Source organism: Plodia interpunctella, chromosome Z (genome assembly GCF_027563975.2).
Source record: "Plodia interpunctella isolate USDA-ARS_2022_Savannah chromosome Z, ilPloInte3.2, whole genome shotgun sequence".
NCBI classification, from domain to species: Eukaryota; Metazoa; Arthropoda; class Insecta; order Lepidoptera; family Pyralidae; genus Plodia; species Plodia interpunctella.
This window is the reverse complement of record NC_071324.2, coordinates 13,427,375-13,440,085: the sequence shown is the minus strand read 5'-3', so window position 1 is coordinate 13,440,085 and position 12,711 is coordinate 13,427,375. Positions and strand designations below refer to the sequence as shown.

Sequence of the window (12,711 nt, the reverse complement as noted above, 5' to 3'; positions counted from 1 at the left end):
CAGATGAAACATTGAGGAGTGACATAAGCAATTTTTTTTAATGTTGACTTTTTTTAAACAGTAAAAGGTCAAAATTGAAAAAATGTTTAATACACGCCTTCAATTGTTTTTTTAAAAATAGACTTGACAGTGAGCTTCCTTATCGGTGGTAGTATCTATGTCTATATATTATTCCAGCATTTGGTCGCCTGGTGCCGGACACTACCAGTAAACGCCACAGTTCGGTGTACAAACATTTCTAAAGGTGGTCTTGTGCCACGAGGAACTCTTCTGGAAACAAGAAAACAGAGTTTACCTCTCAACTAGTCCGGTATTTTAAAATTGATCACGTCAAATAAAAGTGGACCGCTCTTTCTTTGTCTAAATAGATTTGAAAGACAGAAAACGCTAATAGTGTGTGCGAGTCGTATGTACATGTTTTGCGAAGTTGCTGATGCAGATTTTGGATGTGAGAGATAGAATGGGAGCTTGATAGTGGCGCTCCGCGGCTGGTCTGGCGGCGGAGAGGTGCGCGCGCACCGGCCGCAGTCTGCGCGCCGCTCGCGACCTGCGCGCACGCACACGACGCCGACGCACGCGCACGCCGACATGACATCTCGACGCAGAAAGCTTTCCTTCCTCGGCCTGACCCCGCAGGTCAGTTCTTACCCGCACGCTAATACAGGGCTCGTTATAAATTTTTGCGATTTAAATTTACTCCTGGAAAAAAGATAGATTTATGATACTAAATTTGTTATTGAAAGTTACGTTTGCTTTAACTTATATTTTACTATGTAAGGGTTACACTTTGTAGTTTTAAACTGTAAATATTAGCCTAAGGTCTAATATTGTATCACTTAAAAGTAGTGTTATTTTTAAAGTATATCGTCAGTGGATTGAAACACCGCGAAATTAAATGGCTCTTAAATTTTAAGACATTGTCCAGCCCTACGATGGAAAATGTGATTTTTCTTATCACTAGAGTCATTCAAAATGTTCGTGGTTATAGCTAGTTAAAATTATTACTTGGTACCATTCGTTCCGTTTTACTTGGTATAATTACGAATACTTAGCAAGGAATGGGAGTTTGCAACGTTCGTGGTCGCCACGAATTATTGCTCTAATCCCGTAGATACGAGATAGTATATATAAGGAGTAGGGAGCGAGCTGCTCGTATTAATTGCACCTATATATATGGCCAACGCATTATCTACGGATATAATACCTACCCATGTACTTATTATTTTTGCATATTACCCCTGGTGGATACGTGAATTTTTTAGTAAACTTTGACATTGTTGTTGTTGAAATTTTAGTTGAATATTAGTGATTTGGATTTTGAAATTTGCATCCCTAAGGGGTCTATATGAGAGGAGTCTATATGAAACATTATTTTTTAGAACGGATTTTTTTATTTGTTTGTGGTGAGTAAAAAACGTTACAGGTCGTGGAAAATATGACGGGATACGTTGCGGAAAATGTAGCGGAAACCGTAGCGGGAAACTCGAAATTGAACTAGAGATGGGAAATTTTTACCAGTCTTAATATAATAGTCTAATAATACCTAAGCGGCTTCACGCGGCAGCGTATATACATATAGCTACCGAACCTACCTACATAAAATAATTCGGCGTGCGTATTTTTTAATTCCATGATATTTCAGAATCTATTCATCCAATTTATGTGCTGTAAAGGACAAAATTTATCTTCATTATCTTGATGATGAAATAACTTATCATCATAAGGATTAATACGTTTGTGTAGTAATAATTATCAAAATTCACTTTTTAATTTACATTTTTTGCATATAAAATGCCTTGTAGTTACTTAACTGTAAAAGATCGATGTATAGTGTCGCGGACTTTTTTATGGATCTACGAAAAGCCTATATTTTTATAGTACATTATATGCATGTATATTCAACATTAGGGACAGCGCAGGCAGTTCATTGATTTGGCTGAAAACAAATTTATTTCAAAACAAATATATGCCTATAGCAATCTCGGATAATGTAGCTTTCAAATGATGAAATAATTTTTAAAATCAGTTTCGTAGCTTCGGAGATTACCCGCTTCAGACATACAAACTCACCTCGCGAACTCTATTTTTTTACAAAATTGTGAATATTTCAAAAACGGCTTAACCGATTTTGTTGCCCCACGAACTTAAAAAATCCATTGTCAGATCCTACTTACATACCTTTTAAATTTTATCAAAATCGGACCAACGAAAGTTATCGCGTTACAAACATACATATATACAAACATACAAACATACATACGTTCATATGAATGTAAAATATATTTTTTATGTATGTATGTACGTACATACATACATACAAAAAATATATTTTTGCCCCAAGTAGAATTTTAGACCTCGTCCGCTTCACACGCTCGGTCAAATATCCGTGATATGAATTTATTTTATATTTATTTAAACGTTACAATTCTCAATGTAAACAATAAAACAACAATAAAATGTATAGACGATCTAACCTAGAGCGCTGCGCTACGAAACTAGTGCGCCCTACGACGCTCTACGATCGTTCGTAGCCGCGCTGCGACGAGGGATTGTTCTTTATTCACCTACCTTATGCCCGCGGCATCGCCGGCGTGAATTTCCCTTTCAAGAAAAGGATCGAAGTAAAATCTCAGTCATTCTTTTAACACGTATTCTGTTGGACTGGTAAAATTTAATTGATATAATATAGTCTCCTGTCTTTAGTTCAATTTTCCAATTTTCCGCTACAATTTTTGCTCGGTTTTACATTACGTGTCTCGTTACGTTTGCCGCAATAAGTCCCGTCTGGTTCCGTTTTCCACAAAGTGTCCTGTCCCGATATATGTATTGTATCCCGTACCGCTTTCGCTCTCATCACGTTTTCCGAAATGTTTACGTACGATACGTGTACGTACCGTACAATAATACGTAATCAATAATAATGCTGTAATTGTAAAAAAAATAGTTATTTACCTTGAAATTTCATGTTTCTTACATGATGACAAAGTTCCATACAAACTTGCAACCCCTATTTCACCATCATATGGGTGCAATTTCCTAAAATCGATTAGCCTACTCAATGTTGTGTCCCGTAACTTTCTTAACCATAAGTAATTAATAGTTAAGTAGCTAAAAATCCTATCAAAATCCGAAAATAATTACCCTGAGCAAAGACTAAATTTTTAAAATAAGTGTTTAGGTAATGAAATCGGGTTAATAATACTATGCAATTTAAAAAATGCAGTTGTTTTGACACTTCAAACTTATTATTTGTATGGACTAATTAAATATCATATAAATAAAAATATAATAATAATACCGGCATGCAAAACAAACGCCAACTAAACTGTTATGTCAATATGTAATGAAAATAGGACAATAATATTGACGACCAGTCGCGTCTATTCCGGAAGGTAGTTGCGGCGGCGGCTGAAGGGGACTGCCATTTCACAAAAAAGTGAGTTGGAAAAATGGATGTGACCAGCGCCCGGGCCTTCTAAATCTATGATGATCATTTAAAATCACGAAAATGTGTCGTACATTATGTGCGCAGCATACTCGTAGTGCAGCGCTGACAGATAGAAAATCTCTTTATTGCTGCATTAAAAATAGTAGCATCTCTCACATTATAAAGCGGCCAAGTGCGAGTCAGACTCGCCCATTCAAGGTATAAATGTTTTTGTTGATGGTTGTATATTTTTATATTTGCGTTGACTGAATGGAGGGCAAATTGCGATTTACGATTTATGACATATAAAAAAAACTACTTACTAGATCTCGTTCAAACCAATTTTCGAAATTTACATAGTAATGTACATCATATATTTTTTTGAGTTTTATTATTATTTTATTTTAGAAGTTACAGGGGGGGGCACATTTTAACTGTTTGGAAGTCTCTCGCGCAAACTATTCAGTTTAGAAGAAAATTATATTAGAAACCTCAATATCATTTTTGAAGACCTAGATAGATTATAGGATATATTAAAGGACGATAGATATGATAGATTAAAGGACGCAACGCAACGCTTCACAGCTCATCTGCCTATTTCTTGCGAAGGCGGAAGGATTTTTTTATTTTATACAGTGTTACATCAACTTCAAGCGCCCAGTTAATCACGGTTTCTGAAAGTATTCTATTGTGACCGCTATAGGAATGCGAGAGCCCCTGCGCGCCCCTCCCTGCCCCCTCGCACTCGATCTTCAATCAGCGCGGTTTGATTTGATTGGGAGGCAATCAGGCGGCCATCCTCGCTCCGAGGACGTACGTTAGGAGTGGCACGCACTCACTTTCTGACAACTACTACTAACATTTATACGAGCCAAAAAGCGTTTCAAAAATTAAATAATACAAATTTAAATTGTAACAAATAAAATTCACGAATCGTTGCATACTAATTCTTTATTTGTTTTATTTAATAAAATAACAATAAGTAGGTAGCTGTGGAAGGAATTACTTTATTCTTTTGTAACAATAAAAATTATCCAAATAATTTATCTTGGTGGAAGTTTTCGTCAAGGTGAAGAGATATGACTGTTTGCTCGCGTATTTATCGGCGATCGGACGGCCGGATAAGATAGTGTCCATTCGGCTGGTTCCGGACACGTGTCCCAGAGGCTGGCAGCCGGTACTCTCCAACCTGAGCAAATCAATTCAACACCTGGGTTTAGTGGAATTGCGAGTGTTATCATTTCACCTCAGTATATGTTTGATATGAATAGTGACACCTGGGTGATTTGAATCACCCAGATTAGTCTTCCTTGAACGTCTTTGCTTCTTTGCAATCGATTCTTGGGATTAACGAGATCATTGGCGACTTTTGTGATTCGAGTGAACTATTTATCAGCCACATACAATATAGGATAACCACTCCAACCAAACATTTTCTATGAATTTTCATTATAAAAGCGCAGTTCTGTTTCATTGTCTCTAGAAAACGTATGTAGAATAGTCTTGGGTAAATCCCACAACACACTGGATCACACCGCCGAGATAACACTAAGAAACAGTGTGAGCAGCCATTTTACAAAACGGCCGCACCGCTTTGCTGCGATTTATTGCAACAAGGTGAATTCTACTAAATGGCAGCGTTATCTTGCCTGGCCATATCTCTTTTGTTAGTTTATTCAACATGTTATTCCAAAAAGAAAATAAATTAATAACTTGATTTATTAATTATAATAAGCAAATTCTTTTGTTAAAATTGCTTGTTCATTGTTTCTGTCTAGATTGCTCCGTTTTAGGTTTCCGTAGCCAAATGGAAAAAACGGGACGGACGGTCTGTCCGTCCGCCCGTATGTGACAATCACTTTTTTTCCGAAACTAAATGTATTCTGTGAACCGCATTAAGATTTTACATAAAAATAGAAAAAAAAACAATAAATTTGAATAGGTCATGGATAGGTCTTCATAAATTATATTGAGGTTTCTAATATCATTTTTTCTACATAGTTATAAAAGAAGAGAGACACTTCCAAAGCGGTAAAATGTGTGTAAGTAACTTCTAAAATAAGAGAATAATAAAACTCAAAAAAATATATGATGTACATGACCTACTATGTAAACTTCCATAGAAAATTAGTTTGAGCGAAATCTAGTAAGTAGTTTTTTTATACGTTACCTTTCATTCAATCAACGCAAATATAAAAATATACAAAAACAATTAATTTCATAAACATAAACCTTATGCATTTTAATTAACTCGCATGTGGATTAAAATCTGAACCACGAACTTAAAATCTATTGACATATCATAAATTTCATCAAAATCAGACCAACAAATAAATATATATTAAATAAATATATTAGGGCAAAAAACACAGATTGAGCTAGCCCCAAAGTAAGTTCGAGACTTGTGTTATGGGATATTAACTCAACGTTACTATATTTTATAACAAATATAAATATATATATATATATATATATATATATATATATATATAGATAAACATCCAAGACCCGGGCCAATCAGAAAAAAATCATTTTCCATCATGACCCGACCGGGGATTGAACCCGGGACCTCTCGGTTCAGGGGCAAGCACTTTACCACTGCGCCACCGAGCTCGTCAATGTTCGAAAGTTATCGCGTTATAAATAAACAGGCGCATATATCAAGAATCTTGGCTCTACATGAGATCTGACCACTTTTTCATACATTTTGACTAAAGTGTAGAGTTTGTGAAGCAAACTAGACTCGTCTTGGCAACATTTTTACATGAAAATAGCTTAGCTTTTTCCCGCGGCTTCCCACGCGTAAATATCAGTTCTTCAAAAGAATCGAATTAAAATTTCAGTTATTCTTTTATCGCGTATAGACTGCTAAAATGTATTACTATAATTCAAATTCGTATTTTTTGTCATCTTTAGTTCAATTCCCCGTTTCTCGCTACGATTTCCCCTTCGTGTCTCGTCCTGTCCCGTTTCCTGCAAATTGTCCCATGTCGTTTCCCGCAACGTGCTCCATCCCATTTCCCGCTACGTATCGCACTCCCGCTTCCCATAACGCGTGGACATTCACATTTTCCACCTCTACCAAAAATGACGTTGCTTTATATAAACTTGCAACCCCTATTTCACACCTATAGGAATGTGATTTTCAAAATCGAATTAATGCAGTATTGTTTTTTACCAACTATAAATTTAAATCAAAAATTTCATGTGTCTCACTTCAAAAATGACAAAGTTTCATTCAAAAAGAATTTGCATTTTGCACATTGCATGTTTAATTAATGTACTCATGGTATTATATCTTGAAAATGTGAACTATCTGGCATTATCCAAACCGTTACGACAGTTACGACGGTTCATAAATACGACGATACGTTGCGAGAAAAGGTAGTGCCTTTGCGCTTCGCTTGACTCGACTTGGCGGTGGCACTTCAGTGCCCCCAGATAAAAACGTAAAAAAATTCGCACATATAACGATGAAATAAAAACTGAGTGCTCCGGCCGGCGGGCGGCGGCGCATGCGCACACTGGTGAATTCAATGCTCGAGTCAGTTCACTCCAGTGACTGCCAAAAGGCTTTGCTTTGGTGGGTGGCACATCTGTAAGGTGCTTCGGTGACGACCCGGACGGTTGTTTGTATCGAGAGATTTATCACTTCAGCAGTTACAATCGTCTTATCAATGTGGATATTTTGCTCTGAGGACCACCCACTCTTAATTAGGCATCGAGTGTTTTATCAGTTCAAATAACAGTGATTTTTGCTAATGTAGGTACATAGCTGCGGTATGTCAACTGCAACCAGCTTGCTATACTTGTTGTTATGAAATTTACACGTACACGGGTAGAATATAACCTGGAATAGCACATAGGGTACTTACTTTCCCGAAATTCCCACGGGAGCAAAAAATAAATGGTTTTCTCAATATATGCGCGTGATATGAGCTATCTATTAAGAAAAAATGTCAAAAATAATAAATAACTGATACAAAAAACGAACCAATAAAAAAACAGGTTTGTGGTTTTCGAATATGTCGGGCTTGCTCACGAAGGGTTCCGTAGCATATACTGGGTGGCCACAAACCTATGGACACGCGTACAATGCAAGCAAAACTAGAGACCAACTTGCTCTTGACCGGTTTTTTATTATCCGTTGATCTAAAAACTATTGATTTTGTTAATATATTTTGTGAGTCAATCATTCATCAATTATAAAATGGGTGCCTATATTTTTTGGTAACAGTGACGCAGCGCAGCATAGCATCATTTTACTATTTCACAACAAAAACTATACAACGATAATATTTTCCATTCTCATCTCGCATTTGACGTGAACACCTATAGTGCCGCATCGCAGGTTGGTACGGTCGTGACTGCTTTGAGGGAAAGAGTTATAGATATATACAATTATATTAGCTTTCCCTTGCGACAGTGTTCGCGCAATAGTTGTTTTCGTCCCTGGCGTAAATTCCAAATCCCTATAATAATGCTCACTTAGGTTCTGTACAAAACCTACATGAACATTTCAAATTTTCAGAAACTTAAGTTTAACGAGCGTCTCACCGCGTCTCACTGCCGAAGTGAAAACTTTTAATGCAAACTTTCAATCCTCTTTTGACCACAGATTCTTTCTTAGTTCCTTATTTACGTCACGTATTTATTTTGGCAAAATTAGTGGCTTTGGAAAGGCAAAGTTTTTAGGTAAAGGCTTAGTTAGTGGTTTCGGATATACATTAATTGAGGTCAGCTATTCAATCCACCAGACAGTTTTTTCTTAGATTGAATATTATTTCTTATTTATTGCCTGTTTATCTCTTTTTTATACTAATACTTACATATTAATTAAATTTATTTTCCGATCATTATTATTATCAAATGAGTGATAATTTTAATTGGTGCCCAAACGTTTTATCATTAAAAATAAGTTAACATTGTTTATTTTATACGGAACTGTAAATAGTCAATGACGATTTGTAGGTAAACAGAATAGTTTAAAATATATTTCATAGGACAGACAGACAAAGTTGATGATTGGTATAGGTGTCAGTTACCTGCGACGTCGTGTTGGTTTAGTTTATCGCTGCGTCGATATTATCACAGACGTAATTATGAACGAGTGCAGACTCGGGATGAATACGGGTTATAAAAACTTGGAAACAGCTTGTAGGTCAAAGGTTATCGTTGGCGGGCGCTCCAATTAGCGCTCCACGTCCCGCCTCGCGTTGTCATGGTGGTGAACTTGGCGTAACCAGTTTCATGGGAGTTCTATATGCATCCACAACACTTCTATAGTTAATGATACATTCCAAGAATAGAGCTGGCGTTTTTCATTTTTTAAAATTAATTAATTTTAAATGGAAATTATTTATAAAAAATTTTCGAGTCTAGTTTCCTGGGTACCTAGTACATTTTTTAATCTAAAAAAACTAAAAGTTTCCAATTTTTAAATATTCCAGTGTGATTCCTACGCTTATATTTTGCCTCAAAGTTCTGGGAAAATGTTGTGTTTTTCTAATGGATTTAGTAAGTAGGTACTTTAAGTACCTACTAATTCCATGGTTTTTCAACACGAATGAAATGATAGTTGCTGATGATCCGAAACATTTTGATACCGGTAGGCATTTCATCCTAATCCTAACTATATTATAAATGCGAACAATTGTTTATTACCTTTTCACGCTCTATGCTGGGTTACTCTCAGTCAATTATAAAATGGGTGCTGGGTAACGCAAAACCTCCTAAAGACTAATTTGGTACATCGAAACAAGCAACATATAATCTATGACTTTTCGTAATTCATGGTTTCCTGATTCAACACATCTTAGCTCTATGTAATAGCCAAGCAACACGAGACAGGACAGTAGCGTTATTTAGCGGAATCGAACATATTATTAACGTTTTATAGAAACGACATTAAAACTAAAAATAGGATTTTTTGTATTTATTACGTTGAGACAAAAGTCGTAGAACAAAAGATGTTAGTCTCTATGTACCTTATGCGGCTTTGGAAGGTTATGCCTTCGTTACCAGTAACCCTGTATACTCAACCAATCTTCTTGAAAATGTTCATACATGTAGTTTGAAGTATGGAGTTTATGGTTTTATGTTACCTACGTAGGGTAACCTTTCATCCCGTAAAATTAACGCGGGCACAGCCGCGGACAAAAGCTAGCAATATTTGCCGCTATTTTATTACATGGATCTATTCTTTTTTGGTGATCTGTCTTATTTTATTATTTTACTTTATATTAAAACACTTTTACAATCATCATCAATATATAGAAAAACTCTTCCGTTACTGAGTGTGTGACTGACACACAACCTACAGCCGCAACTGCTGGGCGCAGGAAGCTGAAATTTGACATGTAGGTTCCTTGGAGAGTATAGGTGAGCACTAAGAGAGGAATTTCTGAAATTCCACCCCGAAGGGGGTGAAAGGGGTGAGAAACTTTTATATGAAAGTTCTACACCGTTGAAGTTAGTGACTTGAAATTTTGGATTTTAGTTGTTTACAACAAATTAATGAATACGTGTTTCAGGTTTTTCTGAAAATTTACCCTCAACCCCATCTAAAGGGGGGTGAAATATTGTCTGGGACTTAATGCCATTTAAAGGTAAAAAGCTGAAAATTGGTAAACACTCATTGCAGTAAATAACTAAAAATGTTAAGTAAGAGTAACACAATAAAATATAATGCATTATATATGTTTTGAAAATAGCTTCTCTAGGGGAATGATGAAGGGGTGGAAATGTATATAAAACTTCATTATTTTGTAAACGGGGCGGGAGACATCGCGAAAAACGTGATGGCACAATATGTAGGACAGTATAGGATACAGTATACCTATATAGCAGAAAGCGGGATTGGACAAGTTGCGGGACGAGACACGCAGCGGGAAACTGGAAATTGGACTAAAGATGAGAAAAAATACGAATATGAATCATAATGTTTACCTGTAATAAATAATACGCGATAATAGAATGACCGAGATTTTACCATGAAATTCACGCGGGCGAAGCCGCGGAAAAAAGCTAGTATACATATAAAACTTTTCCGTTACTGAATGACTGACTGACTGACAGACAACGTACAGCCAAAACTGCTGGGCGTAGGAAGCTGAAATTCGGCATGTAGGTTCCCTGGAGAGTGTAGGTGAACACTAAGAGGAGAGGATTTTTGGAAATTCCACCCCGAAGGTGGTGAAAGTTGACAGACACCGCGCGGCGGGCATTTTCGCAATATACTGTTTTCCATGTTTACATTGTGCCGGCAGACAACGAGGCGCGGCGCGCGGCGCGGCGCACGAGCGGCGGTTCCCTCAATACTACATACTACAATGCGCAACTGGATGTTTAATACAAACTTGCACAATATTTGCCATTAGAAGCGTTTTTGTGTTGTTTCTGATTGTCAACGGACGCCATCCACACGCGGGAGCACGCGCGCGCAACATGACTTCTGTTGGAATTTTCCGGCCCCATGGCTCCGGATATAATTATACGGCACTTCTTGGCGAGAGACTCCGCGGATCACATTTGTGAAGACCAACAACACGCGCGATGCCGTCTCTTGTATCTGCGGTATTTTTGAACTGTCACAAGTTTATTACTTAACTTTTTGTGGAAATTAAAAATGGTTTCATATAACCTGTTATACATATAGAGCAATTGTAGAGAAAACTATGTAAGCCTATACTTGTGATTCACTACTATTTATTATTTATTTTATGGATATTTTGTTTTTTTATTATATTTGATGGATTGAATCTGACCAGTTTTTGAATCTGAACCGTTTTGTCCTTACCATGGATTTAGTAAGTACTTCGTTGTACGGTACCTACTAATTCCATGGTCCTTACTTATGAAATTTTATATGCCTGTAGTTAAGACAATATAACATAAACAACTTTTTTTTAACCGGTCAAGTGCGACTAAAATTGCGTGAAGAGGCTTCAGTACAATTTATAGAATTCTAATCTACAAATTGAATATTTTTCAAAATTGTAGGCTCAGTACTTTCGGAGATCAAGGAGCAAACACCGCACTGTCGCCGAACACAGGCGCATGCCGACGCAAATGGGTGAACATTGCATAATTTGTATGAGAGCTTTTATTTACGGCAATTAAAAACCGGCAATGTATATCGAATCCGCTAAAATTTGGCAAACTGTTCGATGACAGTGTGAGAACGAAATAATACCACTAGCGCCATCTATCCAATTATTCTCCACAAAACTACAACTAGTCTTTTTGCGTCTATTTCCATGAATTACATCGAAACTGTTTATTTTAATAATAACAAAACTATATTTGAGATCCTGATCTATATTTGAGATTTGAGCCCTTTTATTTGATACTAGAACGGAAATTTCCCACGGGATCCGTTATTTTTCCACGCCGACTCACATTCACACCGCTCTGTCACACTGAACCCGCGCGTTAACTTGCAAGTTAGATTTTTTCACAGCTACAAGAGACCATCGACCTGGATATTTCATGTAAATTTCCACATGAGACGTGTACGTACCTATTCCTGAGAAAAAGAGCCCTGACACATGGATTTAGAAAAAGGGAAAACGATACCATTCTGCACAAATATGTCGGTTTAATGGGAAGAACGAGCAATCAGGTGTAAAAATACTACGGAACTCTTGAGCATAAATAATCCTCCCTGTGATCGTCGACACCGGCCCCGGGGCTCGCGAGCGCGACCTTATGCAAGCGACAATTCTGTATTATTATTAGTTGTTCGCCGCGAACTTAGATCTCGCGAACACAATATTTTTTTTTATAAAATTTGAAGACATCAAGAAGATTTGAAGACATCGCTCGCTTCGCTCGCTCGCTCGGTCAAATATGAAGCAGCCAGAAGTAGGTGAAGTTGGGATGAGTGGGGTGAGAGTGGTGTGGACGCCTGAGAGGGGGTAGTCGGCGGCGAACGACGGCAGTGTCGGCGGAGTGGCCGGGGCCGGCGGCTGCTGCGGCCGCTGGCGACTCCGGAGTTGTTTCGTTAACCTTCACTTACTGACTAAAAAGTTTTAAAAACATACATTACATTTTTTTCTCAAAACTATGAGGAACCCCTTGTAGCAAACTTCGAAAACAAAGATTACGAGACATGAAGACCCTACCAGCTAAGTGAGCGCGACGCGTGTTTATAAATACCTACTCGTATACAATTCCTCCGGTCGGTCAGTTAGTCATAGAATAAATACCAAATACGAGGGCTGCTATTTATGTATCCGGAATAACAAAATTAAACAAACATATATTATTACATATGGTTTTAT

At 37.2% G+C, this 12,711-nt stretch overlaps 1 protein-coding gene across 3 annotated transcripts in view; it reads left to right on the top strand.

The window, feature by feature from the left end:
* The first annotated feature begins 484 nt into the window (after nt 1–484).
* Ae2 (Anion exchanger 2) overlaps nt 485–12,711 on the top strand; it is a 46,963-nt gene continuing 34,736 nt past the window's right edge. For 2 of the 3 annotated variants that reach the window (XM_053767699.1, XM_053767697.1), the window contains exon 1: nt 485–636. In XM_053767699.1, the coding sequence (XP_053623674.1) occupies nt 589–636 (48 nt within the window). In that variant the 5' untranslated portion in view covers nt 485–588. Of the gene's footprint in view, nt 637–12,406; nt 12,643–12,711 lie in introns of those variants that run through there. The other variant, XM_053767698.2, reaches the window with a different exon arrangement.